General features: G+C 48.5%; 1 protein-coding gene across 1 annotated transcript in view; it reads left to right on the forward strand.

Moving 5' to 3' along the window:
* LOC101730998 (urokinase plasminogen activator surface receptor-like) overlaps positions 1-13,839 on the forward strand; it is a 38,430-nt gene extending 24,591 nt beyond the window's left edge. The window contains exons 3-7 of the mRNA XM_031906653.1: positions 4,997-5,146; positions 10,521-10,664; positions 11,745-11,894; positions 12,096-12,227; positions 13,085-13,839. Coding sequence (XP_031762513.1) covers positions 4,997-5,146; positions 10,521-10,664; positions 11,745-11,894; positions 12,096-12,227; positions 13,085-13,326 — 818 coding nt within the window. The 3' untranslated portion in view covers positions 13,327-13,839. The remainder of the gene's footprint in view (positions 1-4,996; positions 5,147-10,520; positions 10,665-11,744; positions 11,895-12,095; positions 12,228-13,084) is intronic.
* The last annotated feature ends 8,695 nt before the right edge of the window (positions 13,840-22,534 follow it).

Below are 22,534 nucleotides of genomic sequence, written 5' to 3' on the forward strand. Positions count from 1 at the left end.
GAAGTCTGGGTCCTACTGTTACGTACCCCAAGGTGGTGGCGCCCATAAGTGCCACATGGAACTCTAGTGCGTGCCGTCACATCACATCATCACGTTGTGCTTTGGCACCAAATTACCCGGGTTCAATGCATAGTAGGTAGAAAAATATGGTGTCCACTCGTATCGTATAGCCCACCTCAGCCGAGGGTGGGGAAGGTAAGGACCACCAACCAGCATGGCCTCCCTGTGGAGAGTAGCCTGGCCCAGTATCTGTTTCCTCAGGGTGTCCCTTAGCAGCCAAGGATCCCTCACAGCCGACTATGGATCAGGGATAGGATGTCCTGCTCTAAGGCAACAGTGCCTGTAGGGAAGATACTTCCAGCTAATCTCTCCTGGTTGGAGCCAGAAACTGCTCTTTCTAACTAATCTCACTATCTCACTTTCCTAGAAACTGCTCTTATAAATTATCCTGATACTCACTACTCCTCATTCACGGGGTCCCTGTCCCTGACTTCTCTAGAGCTAGATGAAGACTCTAGGGTAGAAGGCTTTACTGGGGCCCTGTTGATCCCAGGCTCAGTGGAACTCCCACCTGGGTCAGCAGAAGCAGCCAAAGAGGAAGCCCCATCCCCCTGCTAAGCACTATATCAGATTGCCAAGGGAGTGGTCTCCCTGTTAACCAATAAGACGCATATGCAAAACTATAAACTGATACCTGGGTCTTTGCCCAGTAACAGCACAGACTTGGAAGTTGTAGGGTTTAAAGCCATAGGGACATGTTAACCCTATGGGTCCCTACATTAATATGAGCCTTCTAAAATTAGGACCTTGCTCCCAGATCCCACATCTCTGCCTAATCGTGAAATATGTGAATATTATTGTGTTCTAAACTATAAAACATTCCGCCCATGCTGTAGACCCCTCCCAGGCAGCATCCAGAGGGAAGCCAGCAGCTCAGATATTGAAAATCAACATTCGGAAGAAAAACACATTAAAGCTACGGTGTCTCCCTGATCTGCTTTGATTGTTGTCGGAAACCTGTGTTTCAAAGATATTAGACACAATACCCTTTCATTTGTTTCCCTGCATCCGGGGAAGGGATCAAACCATGGTTGTGATTGGATCTGGCTCTTTTGAAGACATAAAACCCGAGAGGTGCATTATTGCTGTACGTAGAGCAGCCCGTGTACAAACATCCCATGGTTGCAAGAGTTATATCAGTACAAAGAGTTTTTCTTTTCGTGTATGAATGGTCTCTTGTCAGTCAAGCCAAGGGGGTCTGGCCGTCATATTTCATGAGTTGGACAAGAGGAACACACAAGGAAAACATCATTTTTTTCTATATTTTATTGGGACCAACACTGGCAGCCACAAGTGCCTCATCTCACCCCCCAACATATGTTTTTTCATTCATTAATAAAGGAGACATAATCCCAACATGGACAGAGAAACTGCTCAGTCCCTCCTACAATTTGACAGTTACTCCAGCAGTTTATATTGTTTTGTTCATTTATAAAATAGCCTTTGGAGTCCATTTAGTAAAGGTCATATTTTTTTATGATTCCTTTTTCTTGGCAAAAATAAGATTTTTCTGTGATTTTTTTTCACCCTTTATTATGCATCAAATCTGAAAGTAAAATTATATCTAAAAGTTGTCGAGGTAGAAGTCAATGGCAGCTGTCCTTTTGGCTAATCTTTCTTTGCCAATACATACCTCCCAACTGTCCCCATTTTGACAGCGCAACTCGCAGCTTTCTGAAAAGTCCCTCATTTCCCTTTGATTTCCTGCACTGAACACTAAAAAAGATACAATGTTTCTCAAACTTAATTAAAAAAGTAGGCTTTTTGCAGAGAGCCCAGAACGTCGGGGAGAGCGTCGGGGAGGACGTTGGGTGGGTGCCCCTGCAGGGGGTTAGGGGTGCGCGGCAGGGGCCCCTGCGGTGGGTGCGGGTGATGCGGCCGGAGGGGGCATTTTGGGAGGTTGTGGGCCCCCCGGTGGGCCCTGCACCCCCCAGTCTGACCCTGTTGCTATATATATACACTACACCTGCCCTCCAAATGAGGATAAAGAAGAAAAAGGATGATATGAGCAAGAGCATGTTGGTGCATCGGCAGTGCGCTAAGGAAGAGTAATGGTGGGCAAGTCTTCATGACATGTTTAAAGCTGATTTTCCCCATAGACCTTCTCAACAAACCATCTCTTGTTTTTCTCACACAAAGAATCATAGCAAACATTTATTATTTCATAAATTCATGAGCTTTGTCTAAATCTGAATTTATAACAAAAAAATTACCGGTAACACCAAAGAGGGTTGCTCCAACTCAACCAAAGGAGGTACAGGAGAAATAAACATGCTTTTTGTATATAATAAGTTATAATATTAGTCAGTTTTATATGTGTCTGGACTTAGGAAGAGGCAGTGGCTCCTCCCACAGAGGAGGGGCCCAAACGAGAGAACGAAAACCACTCAAAAGTCAGATAATTTTGACGCACCCTTGAATGACATAATTGTTCTTTTCTCATATTGCGGTCCCCCAAAGAACTTCCATATTTGGGGGACCAAATATCCCGAATATTATCCCAAATATATTCCAGAAATCCATATAAAAATGTTAACCCATTAAGTGCAGGGCAACATTCAATCAATGGCGCTGCCTACGTACATTTGGCTTCTATGCTGCGCCGCGTGTTATAGAAATAAACATCTGTTCCCCTCTCAGTGTATTCACAGTGTATACATCATGCTACGCTGTAATACGGATATTATTTATGGGGTGCGGCGTTTATTCCACAAACAGAACCGACTGGAGATTATGGCACAGGAATAAATTTCCTACTACAGTATGGGACAAAACAAATTGCTGAAATGATTGCTGTTTTATGGACTTCCGACAGCAGAAAAAAGAATAAATTATATTTATTCAATATTTTTCAATATTTTCCTTTTACAGGGTAGTTTTACTGTGCGGAATGGTTACATTTTACTTCATTTTATTTTCCTATACTGCTCTCTGTCCTTTTCCTTGCCCCCTAATGCCCCTATCTGTTTGATAAATAATAGAGAAGAATCCTGAACTGAATCTAAGCCCCAGTTTGATATGTACAGTATCTTCCCTTCTATTTATAGAGCACATCTTATATATGCAGCATGGTGCATTTCACATTAATTGTACACAGGGAATAAACACTGCAATAAATAAAAACTAAATACAGGTATGGGACCTGTTATCCAGAATGCTCGGGACCTGGGGTTTTCCAGATAAGGGGTCTTTCCATAATTCGGATCTCCATTCCTTGAGTCTGCTAAAAAAAATATTTAAACAGTAATGAAACCCAATAGGATTTTATTTTATTATTACAGAGAAAAGGGAATCATTTAACCATGAAATAAACCCAATACGGCTGTTCTGCCCCCAATAAGGGGTAATTATATCTTAGTTGGGATCAAGTACAGGTACTGTTTTATTATTACAGAGAAAAGGGAATCATTTAACCATGAAATAAACCCAATAGGACTGTTCTGCCCCAATAAGGGGTAATTATATCTTAGTTGGGATCAAGTACAGGTACTGTTTTATTATTACAGAGAAAAGGGAATCATTTAACCATGAAATAAACCCAATAGGGCTGTTCTGCCCCCAATAAGGGGTAATTATATCTTAGTTGGGATCAAGTACAGGTACTGTTTTATTATTACAGAGAAAAGGGAATCATTTAACCATTAAATAAACCCAATAGGGCTGTTCTGCCCCAATAAGGGGTAATTATATCTTAGTTGGGATCAAGTACAGGTACTGTTTTATTATTACAGAGAAAAGGGAATCATTTAACCATGAAATAAACCCAATAGGGCTGTTCTGCCCCCAATAAGGGGTAATTATATCTTAGTTGGGATCAAGTACAGGTACTGTTTTATTATTACAGAGAAAAGGGAATCATTTAACCATTAAATAAACCCAATAGGGCTGTTCTGCCCCCAATAAGGGGTAATTATATCTTAGTTGGGATCAAGTACAGGAACTGTTTTATTATTACAGAGAAAAAGGAAATCATTTTTTTCAAATTTTAATTAGATTAGAATGGGGTCTATGGGAGATGGCCTTTCTGTAATTCAGAATTTTCTGGTTAATGGGTTTCCGGATAAGGGGTCCGATACCTGTAGTAATATACACAGTTACATACAGTTGCAAATTCCATAATCACAAAACAAAATGCAATCTCAATTTTCCCATTCTAAGCAACTTTCCAATATAAACGTATTACACGTTTTCAATGGCCTTAACATATTTGTAAATGTAATTGCAATTAAAAGCACTATCTGTCCCTTGCTGTTCTCTGCCATGGCGGCTCTGACTTGTGAAACAATGTACCAGGAGCCAGCGGATTAACAGGCCTGTCACAAATGTTCATACACAGCTGCTGTGTAGCCCCGGGGGCAGCCATTCAAGCTGGAAAAAAGCAGAAAAGGCCTAGGTTACATAGCAGATAACAGATAAAACATCATTGTATTCTACAGAGCTTATCTGTTTTCTTCTAAGTAACCTGTGCCTTTTTTACCTTTGAGTAGCTGCCCCCACACAGCAGTTTTGTTTATATAAACTATAGTACTGTTTCTGGGGCAAACGCAACAGTGCATTAAACTATAATTACTTTTATACACTTTCATATTTTGGTGTTACTGTTCCTTTAAGATTACATCTCAAATTGCAAAGAAGGGGTGATATTAGACAGAATACCGATCGGAAGTTATCTGAAGTATTTGCACTTTGGCAAATACATAATGGGTAAATTTAGCAATTGTTTAATATATACTCAGGAATTCTGGCCCTGGGAAGCTTTGAACCCACAGCCATCATGTCTGAACTGGAAAAGCAGTAGGTTCAAATCCAGGCACAGAAAGCATCCCCTTTTGTACACTATTTACACTTTCACTCGCAGTTTGTATAAAACCACAAGAACAAATATCATGTAGAAAATGTATAAATGTATAATAAACGTTTATCTGTTATTTTCCAGCTGGAAGCTTCTCATCCAATACCGTAATGAAAGGGTGCTCAACAAAAGCGCTGTGCAACCAAACATCCGTCATCGACACAGGAAATCGATCAATATATATGGCTGCATCATGCTGTGAAACAGATTACTGCAATATCAATCGCTACTCAAGTAAGTGCTTGGACCTAAGCCACTGAGACACTTGCATTATCATGCAGTAGAGGTAAAATAATACCTGGGGGGTTGTGTAGGAATAAGGTCAAGGTTTGTACTACATAGTAACATACATAGTAACATGGTAAGTTGGGTTGAAAAAAGACATACGTCCATCACGTTCAACCATAATGCCTATATATAACCTGCCTAACTACTAGTTGATCCAGAGGAAGGCAAAAACCCCATCTGAAGCCTCTCTAATTTGCCCCAGAGGGGAAAAAAATCCTTCCTGACTCCAAGATGGCAATCGGACCAGTCCCTGGGGCAACTTGTACAGAGAGCTATCTCCCATACCCCTGTATTCCCTCACTTGTACTGAGAGCTATCTCCCCTACCCCTGTATTCCCTCACTTGTACTGAGAGCTATCTCCCCTACCCCTGTATTCCCTCACTTGTACTGAGAGCTATCCCCCCTACCCCTGTATTCCCTCACTTGTACTGAGAGCTATCTCCCCTACCCCTGTATTCCCTCACTTGTACTGAGAGCTATCTCCCCTACCCCTGTATTCCCTCACTTGTACTGAGAGCTATCTCCCCTACCCCTGTATTCCCTCACTTGTACTGAGAGCTATCCCCCATACCCCTGTATTCCCTCACTTGTACTGAGAGCTATCTCCCCTACCCCTGTATTCCCTCACTTGTACTGAGAGCTATCTCCCCTACCCCTGTATTCCCTCACTTGTACTGAGAGCTATCTCCCATACCCCTGTATTCCCTCACTTGTACTGAGAGCTATCCCCCCTACCCCTGTATTCCCTCACTTGTACTGAGAGCTATCTCCCATACCCCTGTATTCCCTCACTTGTACTGAGAGCTATCTCCCATACCCCTGTATTCCCTCACTTGTACTGAGAGATATCCCCCCTACCCCTGTATTCCCTCACTTGTACTGAGAGCTATCTCCCATACCCCTGTATTCCCTCACTTGTACTGAGAGATATCCCCCCTACCCCTGTATTCCCTCACTTGTACTGAGAGCTATCTCCCCTACCCCTGTATTCCCTCACTTGTACTGAGAGCTATCTCCCATACCCCTGTATTCCCTCACTTGTACTGAGAGCTATCTCCCATACCCCTGTATTCCCTCACTTGTACTGAGAGCTATCTCCCCTACCCCTGTATTCCCTCACTTGTACTGAGAGCTATCTCCCATAACCCTGTATTCCCTCACTTGTACTGAGAGCTATCTCCCCTACCCCTGTATTCCCTCACTTGTACTGAGAGCTATCTCCCCTACCCCTGTATTCCCTCACTTGTACTGAGAGCTATCTCCCCTACCCCTGTATTCCCTCACTTGTACTGAGAGCTATCTCCCCTACCCCTGTATTCCCTCACTTGTACTGAGAGCTATCTCCCATACCCCTGTATTCCCTCACTTGTACTGAGAGCTATCTCCCCTACCCCTGTATTCCCTCACTTGTACTGAGAGCTATCTCCCCTACCCCTGTATTCCCTCACTTGTACTGAGAGCTATCTCCCATAACCCTGTATCCCTCACTTGTACTGAGAGCTATCTCCCCTACCCCTGTATTCCCTCACTTGTACTGAGAGCTATCTCCCCTACCCCTGTATTCCCTCACTTGTACTGAGAGCTATCTCCCCTACCCCTGTATTCCCTCACTTGTACTGAGAGCTATCTCCCCTACCCCTGTATTCCCTCACTTGTACTGAGAGCTATCTCCCTACCCCTGTATTCCCTCACTTGTACTGAGAGCTATCTCCCCTACCCCTGTATTCCCTCACTTGTACTGAGAGCTATCTCCCCTACCCCTGTATTCCCTCACTTGTACTGAGAGCTATCTCCCCTACCCCTGTATTCCCTCACTTGTACTGAGAGCTATCTCCCCTACCCCTGTATTCCCTCACTTTGTACTGAGAGCTATCTCCCCCTACCCCTGTATTTCCCTCACTTGTACTGAGAGCTATCTCCCCTAACCCCTGTATTCCCTCACTTGTACTGAGAGCTATCTCCCCTACCCCTGTATTTCCCTCACTTGTTACTGAGAGCTATCTCCCCTACCCCTGTATTCCCTCACTTGTACTGAGAGCTATCCCCCCTACCCCTGTATTCCCTCACTTGTACTGAGAGCTATCCCCCCTACCCCTGTATTCCCTCACTTGTACTGAGAGCTATCCCCTACCCTGTATTCCCCATTGTACTGAGAGCTATCTCCCTACCCCTGTATTCCCTCACTTGTACTGAGAGCTATCCCCCCTACCCCTGTATTCCCTCACTTGTACTGAGAGCTATCTCCCCTACCCCTGTATTCCCTCACTTGTACTGAGAGCTATCTCCCCCTACCCCTGTATTCCCTCACTTGTACTGAGAGCTATCTCCCCTACCCCTGTATTCCCTCACTTGTACTGAGAGCTATCTCCCCTACCCCTGTATTCCCTCACTTGTACTGAGAGCTATCTCCCCTACCCCTGTATTCCCTCACTTGTACTGAGAGCTATCTCCCCTACCCCTGTATTCCCTCACTTGTACTGAGAGCTATCTCCCATATCCCTGTATTCCCTCACTTGTACTGAGAGCTATCCCCCTACCCCTGTATTCCCTCACTTGTACTGAGAGCTATCCCCCCTACCCCTGTATTCCCTCACTTGTACTGAGAGCTATCTCCCCTACCCCTGTATTCCCTCACTTGTACTGAGAGCTATCTCCCCTACCCCTGTATTCCCTCACTTGTACTGAGAGCTATCTCCCATACCCCTGTATTCCCTCACTTGTACTGAGAGCTATCCCCCCTACCCCTGTATTCCCTCACTTGTACTGAGAGCTATCCCCCCTACCCCTGTATTCCCTCACTTGTACTGAGAGCTATCTCCCCTACCCCTGTATTCCCTCACTTGTACTGAGAGCTATCTCCCATACCCCTGTATTCCCTCACTGTACTGAGAGCTATCCCCTACCCCTTATCCCTCCTTGTACTGAGAGCTATCTCCCCTACCCCTGTATTCCCTCACTTGTACTGAGAGCTATCCCCCCTACCCCTGTATTCCCTCACTTGTACTGAGAGCTATCTCCCCTACCCCTGTATCCCCTCACTTGTACTGAGAGCTATCTCCCCTACCCCTGTATTCCCTCACTTGTTACTGAGAGCTATCTCCCCTACCCCTGTATTCCCTCACTTGTACTGAGAGCTATCTCCCCTACCCCTGTATTCCCTCACTTGTACTGAGAGCTATCTCCCATATCCCTGTATTCCCTCACTTGTACTGAGAGCTATCCCCCTACCCCTGTATTCCCTCACTTGTACTGAGAGCTATCCCCCCTAACCCCTGTATTCCCTCACTTGTACTGAGAGCTATCTCCCCTACCCCTGTATTCCCTCACTTGTACTGAGAGATATCCCCCTACCCCTGTATTCCCTCACTTGTACTGAGAGCTATCTCCCCTACCCCTGTATTCCCTCACTTGTACTGAGAGCTATCCCCCTACCCCTGTATTCCCTCACTTGTACTGAGAGATATCCCCCCTACCCCTGTATTCCCTCACTTGTACTGAGAGCTATCTCCCATACCCCTGTATTCCCTCACTTGTACTGAGAGCTATCTCCCCTACCCCTGTATTCCCTCACTTGTACTGAGAGCTATCCCCCTACCCCTGTATTCCCTCACTTGTACTGAGAGATATCCCCCCTACCCCTGTATTCCCTCACTTGTACTGAGAGCTATCTCCCCTACCCCTGTATTCCCTCACTTGTACTGAGAGCTATCTCCCCTACCCCTGTATTCCCTCACTTGTACTGAGAGCTATCTCCCCTACCCCTGTATTCCCTCACTTGTACTGAGAGCTATCTCCCATATCCCTGTATTCCCTCACTTGTACTGAGAGCTATCCCCCTACCCCTGTATTCCCTCACTTGTACTGAGAGCTATATCCCCTCCCTGAGAAGCTACCCTGTATTCCCTCACTTGTACTGAGAGCTATCTCCCCTACCCCTGTATTCCCTCACTTGTACTGTATCCCCCCTACCCCTGTATTCCCTCACTTGTACTGAGAGCTATCTCCCCTACCCCTGTATTCCCTCACTTGTACTGAGAGCTATCCCCCTACCCTGTATTTCCCTCACTTGTACTGAGAGATATCCCCCCTACCCCTGTATTCCCTCACTTGTACTGAGAGCTATCTCCCCTACCCCTGTATTCCCTCACTTGTACTGAGAGCTATCCCCCTACCCCTGTATTCCCTCACTTGTACTGAGAGCTATCTCCCCTACCCCTGTATTCCCTCACTTGTACTGAGAGCTATCCCCCCTACCCCTGTATTCCCTCACTTGTACTGAGAGCTATCTCCCCTACCCCTGTATTCCCTCACTTGTACTGAGAGCTATCTCCCATACCCCTGTATTCCCTCACTTGTACTGAGAGCTATCTCCCCTACCCCTGTATTCCCTCACTTGTACTGAGAGCTATCCCCCCTACCCCTGTATTCCCTCACTTGTACTGAGAGCTATCTCCCCTACCCCTGTATTCCCTCACTTGTACTGAGAGCTATCTCCCCTACCCCTGTATTCCCTCACTTGTACTGAGAGCTATCTCCCATACCCCTGTATTCCCTCACTTGTACTGAGAGCTATCTCCCATAACCCTGTATTCCCTCACTTGTACTGAGAGCTATCTCCCCTACCCCTGTATTCCCTTACTTGTACTAAGAGCTATCTCCCATAACCCTGTATTCCCTCACTTGCTAAATACCCACCCAGCCCCTTCTTAAAGTTATATAATGTATCAGCCAGACTGATTCGGGGAGGGAATTGCACAACCTCACAGCTCTCACAATAAAAAATCCTTTCCGAATGTTTAAATGGAACCTCCCTTCTTCTAAACGGAGTGGGTGCCCTCGTGCCCGTTGGAAGGACCTACTGGTAAATAAAACATTAGAGAGGTTATTATATGATCCCTTTATATATTTATACATAGTTATCATGTCACCTCTTAAGCGCCTCTTCTCCAGTGTAAACAGACCCAACTTGGCCAGTCTTTCCCCATAACTGAGACTTTCCATACCCTTTACCAGCTTAGTTGCCCTTCTCTGGACCCTCTCTAACTCAATAATGTCCCGTTTGAGCACTGGAGACCAAAACTGAACAGCATATTCTAGATGGGGCCTTACCAGCGCTCTGTAAAGGGGAAGAATAACCCCCTCCTCCCGTGAATCTATACCCCTTTTAATACAGCTCAAAACTCTGTTAGCTCTGTAGCTGCTGCCTGGCATTGCTTGCTACAGCCAAGTTTATTTTATTATTTTACTACTATTGCAACTAATTCAATATTCTGTCCAAACTTGAACAGTAAGTCTGATTTCTGGTTTCCATTTCACCAGCTAATGCTGAGTTCTCCAACCGGATGCAGTGTTACACATGTAAAAGCAACAACCTCTCTTGTGCCCTTCCAAACCTCAACACCGTATTCTGCGATGAAGTCAACAACTGGTGTGTGGATGTACTTACTAAGGAGATAACTAACGGTGAGTAAATTCAATGGGAATGTAATCCCAGTCAGTCGTGTAAGTATATTTCATTTGCAATAAGAGGTGCCATAAGAAGGGGCATGAATAAATGGAATGAAGAAGGAGACAGTTGGTGGAAAGGTCCACGTCTCTTGTTGAGAAGAAGATGGTGCTACTCAAGGTGAATCATGATGATTGCCATGTACAGAGGAAACTGGAGACTCAGGAGAACAGTAGGATATTAGGGGTGAAGTGAAGGTTTTGAATTGCCTGAGAGTACCATAGGTTGAAGACCAAACTTGAAAAGCAGAATACTGTAGATCACTATCTTGCTGAGTTCTCAGTCACTATCATGGACAAACAGACCAAAGGGGTTCTGAAAACAAGTTCCTTAAGGCTCCTAAAAATCCCATTTACATGGGTTTATCCTATAGGCTAAAGCTCACCCACTGGGTTTTGAAGCAAAAGTCAGGATAACAGCTGATTAGATTCCCAACTACAGACCGGTTTCGCCCTTCTTGGGGCTCATCAGGGTAGTTCAGGGTTTTCTGACCAGCTTAGGTAGAGCCAGGAGTGGGGATTCACGAATAAGTCAAAAAGGTTGAGGAGACCGCCTCATATGTATGCAAATAGACCAAAGGGTTTCTGGGAACTAATTCCTTAAGCCTCCTAAAAATCCCATTTACATGGGTTTATCATGGACAAAGAACTGTTGGCTGATGATCACATATCTTGTTTAAATGTATTGCAATAGGTTAGGGATCAATGTTTTTTTTTACCTGGCTAGGAAACCACAATTGAATCATGATGCCTGTAGGTCCCCAGGATGGGATCATAACATTTACACATGAAACCCTGATCAAAGAGCTGTTTAGTTAAGAGAAATTATCTGCACTTCAGAAGAAATAGTGGAAGATCATCCACAAAGTGCTTTTTATTTATGGATGATCTTGAGTAATGGATCTCATGCTTTTAGGGGATAGTGACAAATGACCATGGAGGGCAGCCTGTAGAACCATATTTGACACTTGGATAGGTTCTCTGTTCACAACAAGACCAATAACAGCTCATCTTGAAGATTTTTGACTTTTCTTTCAGGTCTGGTGACTGCAAGCTCTTACACCAAAGGCTGTGGATCTGGGGAAGCATGTAACTCATTACTTGCCTTTGACACGGGGTCCTTCCAGCACTATACACAATACTCTTGCTGCAACAGTCAGACCCAGTGCAACAATGCCTTTCAGTCTAGTGAGTATGCACTAAATCAGGGTGACTGGGTGAGAACCATTGAACGGTGACGGGGGTTGTACATTTCTGGTCTGATAGGGCATCAAAGTGATCAGGGCTTTGTATGATTGGCTAGAATAACAATAATCAAGCCTGCTATAGACTTGAGTTCATTGTGCATTTCTACATAACACTAGATGTATATGTTTATTCTCTCTGCAGTACCAATACTGGATAATATCAATGGGATCACATGCTGGGCTTGCTTGGACACTGGGAACAATGAGTGTGCTGCGGAAAACCAAAAAGTAATCTCGTGTAAGGGCACGCTCCTCAGATGCATGGAGGCTTATGGTAAAAACAGACAACTTTTATCCCATTACTTTGTTGAAATGCCGAACACTTGATCCTAAGGAACATTAAGGTGCTATATTTCTTTGCTTGTTTGGGGTCAAAGCTGGATATGAAATAGGCAGTCAGTAGGTAGTTCCATGATACTTGAAGGTGAAGCCAGTTTCAGTAAGTTTGTCCTAACATCAACATCCACAAGGGTTTGCTGTCTCAGAAAGGTTCATGCATGAATAAAATAGTCATCTATGTATCTCCAGCCTAAGGGTTCAAGAGTTTTCAGAAATAAATGACAGTGGGATTTAGTTGCCACTATGGGCTACTAACCAAATTACAGCAAGTCATTGTGGGTAATGTGTGCTAAAATTATTTTTTGTGTCCATCTTTTAAAAGCTGGGTGCACAGAACAACCAATGGGTCTGCAAGAGGAGGAACCATTTGTGTAACTAAGGATCCATGGAGTGAGTTAGTCACCCACAATAGATCCCTGCTACTATGGGTAACTAACCGATCTGAAATACCTTCCTACCGGCAACAATAGGATTCGCCGGTGGAAAGGCAAATGTATCACTTCAGCTTTCTGAAGTCACGTGAAGTTGCCTGCAGAAAGAAACTGTGCACGACTTTGTAAAGCCAAAGCAATGCGTTGGCCTTTCCACCAGTGACTCCTATTGTTGCCGGTGAAAAGGTATTTCGGAGCAGTTAGTCACCTATGGTAGCAGCGATCTATCGTGGGAGACCCGTGGGTCCTTAGCCTTAAGTTTAGTATAGTCCCTAAATAAACCTTTTTGCTTGCATTTTGGAGCTCTAGTCTCCAGTTCCTGAACTGTTTTGGAGTCACTTTCCTGTGTCCTTTGTTCCAGACCAGAACCGTCGGACAGTGATGAAAGGCTGCAGCACAGTGACTTATTGCTCTGCCACCTTCCCGACGCTGAATGTGCCCAACATCGCGGAGATACAATGCTGCGCAGGGAACAACTGTAACAACTTCACACAATTTCCCACATCTACTGAAATCAGTGGGAGCCCAAGCACAGACTTTAGACTTCCGATGCTTCTTTTCACTTTGCTATGTACTGTCTTCTGTATAGTGGATGCTAACTAGGCCTACAGTTACCTAAACTAAATCATTATTTATACAGAAGGGGAATCAGTGGGGACTGTGAGATGCCTACTGGGCTTCCCCAATCAGTGTTACCAATGGAGCCACTTATGAGTGGTTCTGGGCAACAGGAGTCTATATGGGGTCATAGTTGTGCCCATGGAGGATCATTCCCAGGATGGTGAGAACGGCAGAATCTGGAAAACTGACATTTGCACCGACGCCTATGTACTCACTACTTTGACTGCCCCATGTCGACGATCAACCATATGCTGCTGCACAGAAATGGATACAATCAGTTTTCAAAAATTGGCTATGTGCAAGTTATTTGCACCCCGTTGATGTCCCAGAAGAAGTATCTCCTGCATCTAATCACAGCCCCGATGGCCAAAAGCTAAAAAACCCAACCCACAGCCTGGAGGAAGGTTGGGAGCCAATTTATTTAAAGAGCTAGGATGGCTAAATAGCACAGATTTGGGACAACCCTTCCAATAAAGGCAAAGCTCATTGTTTTTTAAATGAGCTTTCCAACCTGTCTATGTATATAACTTCTGGAAACACTATCATTCCATCATTCCACTGGTTCACTGTATGACTGCCATGTCTGAGCAAGGGAAAGTGCTATATCAGGGTTTTTGTACTTTTCTATTCTTTACCCTGGTGGCTCTGAACTTTGAAACAATGCAACAAAAGCCAGCCCATTAAAGGGGCGATTCAACCCTTCTGCCTCTTTCTAGCTTTCAAAAGGGGGTCACTGACCCCAGCAACCAAAAAACCATTGTTCTTTGAAGCTACACTTTCACTGCTATTTTTATTACAATTCTTTCAATTTAGACCCAATCCTATTCATATTCCAGTTTGTCATTGACACCACTGCCTGGTTGCTATGATAACTGGAGCCCTAGCAACCCATATAGCTGCTAAAGTACCATATTGGAGAGTTGCTGAATATAAAGCAACTACAAATTATAAAAAATGAAGACCAACTATTCTTTCTATTCAGACCCAATCCTATTCATATTCCAGTTTCCCATTTAAACCACTGCCTGGTTGCTATGATAATTGGAACCCTAGCAACCCATATAGCTGCTAAAGTACCATATTGGAGAGTTGCTGAATATAAAGCAACTACAAATTATAAAAAATGAAGACCAACTATATGAAGACCAACTATTCTTTCTATTCAGACCCAATCCTATTCATATTCCAGTTTCTCATTTAAGCCACAGCCTGGTTGCTATGATAATTTGAACCCTAGCAACCATATAGCTGATAAAATACCAAATTGGAAATGAATGTATAATGGAATGTTGATTAGAAGTTCCCTTCTTTCATTAGGCACAGTTGTATTTGGGTTTATAATCCCATTAAGTACCTTGAACATAGCTGGGTTTTCCTGTGCCCCCACCCAGTACTAAGGCTCTCCTCTTACACCTACAGAACTGACCTACATTGGCAGCTTTGTCATGTTTAGCAGTGAACTTCATCCTCCTGTGTTACTGCATTCCCTTTCATGGAGGAAAAACTTGTATGGCGGCATAACTGACTGTCCCGGAGCCCTTTTCTCTGCTTTCACTAAATTATTTCCTGTCTATAAAAAATTTTTCTGTTCTATATTTTGTAGCATTAGTTACCCTAAATAGTATTTTCTTACATCCCATTTGTATTTATATTCCTGTTCAGTAATCAATATAACACATGACCTTTATATGGGCACAGAACCCCTCAGTGACTGCTAATATCCTTATCATTTACAGTAGGGGGTACATTATCCCTTATAATACATGAGTGATACTCAGAGTCACAGAACCCCTCAGTGACTTCTAATGGTGCAACAACATGGTAGATAAAACCAAGAGAGCCAAGTGTTTCAGATCAGCTGGGACACCCTATTAGTAGCTCTCTAGCTATTATGGAATGCGGGGAGTTGCAGTGCAATAGGGATGCAGGTTGCACATCCCTATAATACAGTTCTAGACATGTGTACTGTAGCACATTATGTAAAGCATGTACATATATATTTATTGGTGTATAGCATGTTTATTATTTCTATATAGATACAATAGCAATAACAGTCTTACACATTTTTGGGCCTTTCTCTACTGACCATCTGGATCCATAGGCCAGTCCATTAGAATTTATACCAGTGCTGAACCTCAGCTTTTATATAAACTCCACAGCTTTAAAGTTTACACCTGTGTTCAATAGGGGGCAAATAAATGGCGCTTGCACTAAAATGCTTATTCATTTGATTTAAATAAAAATATATATTTATTTTTATTACAAGCATCAAATGGTCTGTGGTTTTGTTTTAGCCCTAATACATAGTTACATTACATTTCAGTGCACCTCGAGACCTTTCTCTGCTGGTCATTTATTGGAACCCTTTACCATGCACCCGAGGTATGATATGTAGTGGTGTGCCATCCTTTGTGTGTATATATATATATCTATCCACTCACATACATAAAGCATCTATACAAACATTAATACTAACTGTAGATATTAGTATCACAATAGCCTTGGATATTCTGATTGTTCAAGAACCCATCCAGGCCCCTCTTATAGGCATTAACAGAATCTGCCATTACCCCATCACTAGGAAGGGCATTCCCCAACCTCACTGCCCTCACCGTGAGGAACCCCCTACCCAACATCCCCCGGCAGGGCATTCCCCAACCCCCTCACTGCCCTCACCGTGAGGAACCCCCTACCCAGCATCCCCCGGCAGGGCATTCCCCAACCCCCTCACTGCCCTCACCGTGAGGATCCCCCTACCCAACATCCCCCGGCAGGGCATTCCCCAACACCCTCACTGCCCTCACCGTGAGGAACCCCCTACCCAACATCCCCCGGCAGGGCATTCCCCAACCCCCTCACTGCCCTCACCGTGAGGAACCCCCTACCCAACATCCCCCGGCAGGGCATTCCCCAACCTCACTGCCCTCACCGTGAGGAACCCCCTACCCAACATCCCCCGGCAGGGCATTCCCCAACCCCCTCACTGCCCTCAACGTGAGGAACCCCCTACCCAGCATCCCCCGGCAGGGCATTCCCCAACCCCCTCACTGCCCTCACCGTGAGGAACCCCCTACCCAACATCCCCCGGCAGGGCATTCCCCAACCCCCTCACTGCCCTCACCGTGAGGATCCCCCTACCCAACATCCCCCGGCAGGGCATTCCCCAACACCCTCACTGCCCTCACCGTGAGGAACCCCCTACCCAACATCCCCCGGCAGGGCATTCCCCAACCCCCTCACTGCCCTCACCGTGAGGAACCCCCTACCCAACATCCCCCGGCAGGGCATTCCCCAACCCCCTCACTGCCCTCACCATGAGGAACCCCCTACCCAACATCCCCCGGCAGGGCATTCCCCAACCTCACTGCCCTCACCGTGAGGAACCCCCTACCCAACATCCCCCGGCAGGGCATTCCCCAACCCCCTCACTGCCCTCACCGTGAGGAACCCCCTACCCAACACCCTCCGGCAGGGCATTCCCCAACCCCCTCACTGCCCTCACCGTGAGGAACCCCCTACCCAACATCCCCCGGCAGGGCATTCCCCAACCCCCTCACTGCCCTCACCGTGAGGAACCCCCTACCCAGCATCCCCCGGCAGGGCATTCCCCAACCCCCTCACTGCCCTCACCGTGAGGAACCCCCTACCCAGCATCCCCCGGCAGGGCATTCCCCAACCTCACTGCCCTCACCGTGAGGAACCCCCTACCCAACATCCCCCGGCAGGGCATTCCCCAACCTCACTGCCCTCACCGTGAGGAACCCCCTACCCAACATCCCCCGGCAGGGCATTCCCCAACCTCACTGCCCTCACCGTGAGGAACCCCCTACCCAACATCCCCCGGCAGGGCATTCCCCAACCCCCTAACTGCCCTCACCGTGAGGAACCCCCTACCCAGCATCCCCCGGCAGGGCATTCCCCAACCTCACTGCCCTCACCGTGAGGAACCCCCTACCCAACATCCCTCGGCAGGGCATTCCCCAACCTCACTGCCCTCACCGTGAGGAACCCCCTACCCAACATCCCCCGGCAGGGCATTCCCCAACCTCACTGCCCTCACCGTGAGGAACCCCCTACCCAACATCCCCCGGCAGGGCATTCCCCAACCCCCTAACTGCCCTCGCCGTGAGGAACCCCCTACCCAACATCCCCCGGCAGGGCATTCCCCAACCTCACTGCCCTCACCGTGAGGAACCCCCCTACCCAACATCCCCCGGCAGGGCATTCCCAAACCTCACTGCCCTCACCGTGAGGAACCCCCTACCCAACATCCCCCGGCAGGGCATTCCCCAACCTCACTGCCCTCAGTGAGGAACCCCCTACCCAACATCCCCCGGCAGGGCATTCCCCAACCTCACTGCCCTCACCGTGAGGAACCCCCTACCCAACATCCCCCGGCAGGGCATTCCCCAACCCCCTCACTGCCCTCACCGTGAGGATCCCCCTACCCAACATCCCCCGGCAGGGCATTCCCCAACCCCCTCACTGCCCTCACCGTGAGGAACCCCCTACCCAACATCCCCCGGCAGGGCATTCCCCAACCCCCTCACTGCCCTCACCGTGAGGAACCCCCTACCCAGCATCCCCCAGCAGGGCATTCCCCAACCCCCTCACTGCCCTCACCGTGAGGAACCCCCTACCCAACATCCCTCGGCAGGGCATTCCCCAACCTCACTGCCCTCACCGTGAGGAACCCCCTACCCAACATCCCCCGGCAGGGCATTCCCCAACCTCACTGCCCTCACCGTGAGGAACCCCCTACCCAACATCCCCCGGCAGGGCATTCCCCAACCCCCTAACTGCCCTCGCCGTGAGGAACCCCCTACCCAACATCCCCCGGCAGGGCATTCCCCAACCTCACTGCCCTCACCGTGAGGAACCCCCCTACCCAACATCCCCCGGCAGGGCATTCCCAAACCTCACTGCCCTCACCGTGAGGAACCCCCTACCCAACATCCCCCGTCAGGGCATTCCCCAACCTCACTGCCCTCAGTGAGGAACCCCCTACCCAACATCCCCCGGCAGGGCATTCCCCAACCTCACTGCCCTCACCGTGAGGAACCCCCTACCCAACATCCCCCGGCAGGGCATTCCCCAACCCCCTCACTGCCCTCACCGTGAGGATCCCCCTACCCAACATCCCCCGGCAGGGCATTCCCCAACCCCCTCACTGCCCTCACCGTGAGGAACCCCCTACCCAACATCCCCCCGCCAGGGCATTCCCCAACCCCCTCACTGCCCTCACCGTGAGGAACCCCCTACCCAGCATCCCCCAGCAGGGCATTCCCCAACCCCCTTACTGCCCTCAAGGTGAGGAACCCCCTACCCAGCATCCCCCGGCAGGGCATTCCCCAACGTCACTGCCCTCACCATGAGGAACCCCCTACCCAACATCCCCCGGCAGGGCATTCCCCAACCTCACTGCCCTCACCATGAGGAACCCCCTACCCAACATCCCCCGGCAGGGCATTCCCCAACCCCCTCACTGCCCTCACCGTGAGGAACCCCCTACCCAACATCCCCCGGCAGGGCATTCCCAAACCTCACTGCCCTCACCGTGAGGAACCCCCTACCCAACATCCCCCGGCAGGGCATTCCCCAACCTCACTGCCCTCAGTGAGGAACCCCCTACCCAACATCCCCCGGCAGGGCATTCCCCAACCCCCTCACTGCCCTCACCGTGAGGAACCCCCTACCCAACATCCCCCGGCAGGGCATTCCCCAACCCCCTCACTGCCCTCACCATGAGGAACCCCCTACCCAACATCCCCCGGCAGGGCATTCCCCAACCCCCTCACTGCCCTCACCGTGAGGAACCCCCTACCCAACATCCCCCGGCAGGGCATTCCCCAACCCCCTCACTGCCCTCACCGTGAGGAACCCCCTACCCAGCATCCCCCAGCAGGGCATTCCCCAACGTCACTGCCCTCACCGTGAGGAACCCCCTACCCAACATCCCCCGGCAGGGCATTCCCCAACCTCACTGCCCTCAGTGAGGAACCCCCTACCCAACATCCCCCGGCAGGGCATTCCCCAACCCCACTGCCCTCACCGTGAGGAACCCCCTACCTCACATCCCCCGGCAGGGCATTCCCCAACCTCACTGCCCTCAGTGAGGAACCCCCTACCCAACATCCCCCGGCAGGGCATTCCCCAACCCCACTGCCCTCACCGTGAGGAACCCCCTACCTCACATCCCCCGGCAGGGCATTCCCCAACCTCACTGCCCTCAGTGAGGAACCCCCTACCTAACATCCCCCGGCAGGGCATTCCCCAACGTCACTGCCCTCACCGTGAGGAACCCCCTACCTCACATCCCCCGGCAGGGCATTCCCCAACCTCACTGCCCTCAGTGAGGAACCCCCTACCCAACATCCCCCGGCAGGGCATTCCCCAACCTCACTGCCCTCACCGTGAGGAACCCCCTACCTCACATCCCCCGGCAGGGCATTCCCCAACCTCACTGCCCTCAGTGAGGAACCCCCTACCCAACATCCCCCGGCAGGGCATTCCCCAACCTCACTGCCCTCACCGTGAGGAACCCCCTACCCAACATCCCCCGGCAGGGCATTCCCAAACCTCACTGCCTCACCATGAGGAACCCCTACCCAACATCCCCCGGCAGGGCATTCCCCAACCTCACTGCCCTCACCGTGAGGAACCCCCTACCTCACATCCCCCGGCAGGGCATTCCCCAACCTCACTGCCCTCAGTGAGGAACCCCCTACCCAACATCCCCCGGCAGGGCATTCCCCAACCTCACTGCCCTCACCGTGAGGAACCCCCTACCTCACATCCCCCGGCAGGGCATTCCCCAACCTCACTGCCCTCAGTGAGGAACCCCCTACCCAACATCCCCCGGCAGGGCATTCCCCAACCTCACTGCCCTCACCGTGAGGAACCCCCTACCCAACATCCCCCGGCAGGGCATTCCCAAACCTCACTGCCTCACCATGAGGAACCCCCTACCTAACATCCCCCGGCAGGGCATTCCCCAACCCCCTCACTGCCCTCACCGTGAGGAACCCCCTACCCAACATCCCCCGGCAGGGCATTCCCCAACCTCACTGCCCTCACCGTGAGGAACCCCCTACCCAACATCCCCCGGCAGGGCATTCCCAAACCTCACTGCCTCACCATGAGGAACCCCCTACCTAACATCCCCCGGCAGGGCATTCCCCAACCCCCTCACTGCCCTCACCGTGAGGAACCCCCTACGCTGCTTCAAATGGAAGCTCCGTTCCTCTAATCTAAAGGGGGGGCCTCTGGTGCGTTGATTGTTTTTATGGGAAAAAAGAACTCCCCCCCATCTCCCTATAATCCCCTCTAATGTACTTGTACAGAGTAATCATGTCCCCTCGCAAGCGCCCAAAGGAGCCCAAAACTGCCCCCCATACTCACGGTGAGGCCTTACCAGGGACCTATAAAGAGGTAAAATTATGTTTCATCCCTTGAGTCAATGCCCTTTTTTATACAAGACAGCACTTTATTTGCTTTGTAGCCACAGAATGACACTGCCTGGAATTAGACAGTCTGTTATCCACGAAACCCCCCCAAACCTCCCCTCGTTCCTCCTGGCATCATCACAGTAAATGTGCCCACACACAGCCAGCTGGTGGCTACTAATTTGCCTATTCTAATATGAGCCATCCGGCTACCAGCCCTTGCATGGACACAATCACCTGAAAAGTTTTTATAAACCTGGTCAGAAGATATCAGGAGTCTATTCCACTTACTTAGCAGGTTCTTCCCTTCTGGGTCCCGGCTTATTACTCTATGGGCCCTTTGAGTAGTAGGCCCTGCCAACTAAGTAGAACCTGATTTCTGATGGGGGCTCTGACTGAAAGCCTACAGGTTTGTTGCACAGGTACGACACTAGAATTAAACGATTAAAAAATAAATTACTTTTGCACTTGGTCACCTTGGGTTATGGGAGGAGGAGAAAGAAATTAATAGCAACTAACTGTGCAATAAACTGTTATATGAGCTCCACCCAGTTATACCATAGCCTGCCCAGTTTAAACCCCAATCCAATCCAGTATTGGCCCTTTTTAATTCCTAATCAGACTGGCCACGCCCCAGACCCTGCCCCCTGTCATTTTGTTCTTTAAAGATGGTAACCCATAAAAAAAACCCAACATATCTCAACATTATTTACAGCAAATAAAGGGTAAATGCATTTCCCTCTGTGTTTGCATTTAAACCCTCTCCTGTCTCTTTCTCCTGCTTGTGAACTCAACGGTTCTGGAGAACCGGGGGCAAAAATTTAGATGCCAATTGTAATTGAGGAAAAAGAAGGGTGCGGGGGGGGGGGACAATAGACGCATACAGATGGGCTAAATCTGCCCGCGGCCTCCTTTAATAAATTATTCATTACAGGAACGTTTTTGATCTGCATCGGAGCTTTCAAACTGGGTTTCGGGCAGAAAAAAAAATAAAAAATAAAACGCACAGCAATAAATATTTCACCGAGCGCCATAATTATTTTATTGCTGTTGTTAGTACAAGTCGGGAGAAAGTTTTTATGTCATTATAATGTAGGGAAATGATTGAAATCAGTGCAATCCACGTAAACGTGGCTCTTACTCATATGGTTATGGCAAATAGTCCCCCAGAGTTAATGCCCCGTTTGTCTCAGTGAGAGGCGTGGTGTCGTCTTAATTCACTGTCTGACAGAGGCAAATAAATTGCCCCAAAAAACTCCCACTCGTCTCACAAATTCTTATATAAGTAGGTGCCACTTTCAGGATCTATGACGTTGGGGGCAGGATCTATGACGTTGGGGGCAAGATCTATGACATTGGGGGCAGGATCTATGACGTTGCGGGCAGGATCTATGACGTTGGGGCAGGATCTATGACGTTGGGGGCAGGATCTATGACGTTGGGGGCAGGATCTATGACGTTGGGGGCAGGATCTATGACGTTGGGGGCAAGATCTATGACATTGGGGGCAAGATCTATGACGTTGGGGGCAGGATCTATGATGTTGGGGGCAGGATCTATGATGTTGGGGGCAGGATCTATGACGTTGGGGGCAGGATCTATGACGTTGGGGGCAGGATCTATGACGTTGGGGGCAGGATCTATGATGTTGGGGGCAGAATCTATGATGTTGGGGGCAGGATCTATGACGTTTGGGGCAGGATCTATGATGTTGGGGGCAGGATCTATGACGTTGGGGGCAGGAT

This window comes from Xenopus tropicalis, chromosome 7, assembly GCF_000004195.4.
Source record: "Xenopus tropicalis strain Nigerian chromosome 7, UCB_Xtro_10.0, whole genome shotgun sequence".
Lineage (NCBI taxonomy): Eukaryota > Metazoa > Chordata > Amphibia > Anura > Pipidae > Xenopus > Xenopus tropicalis.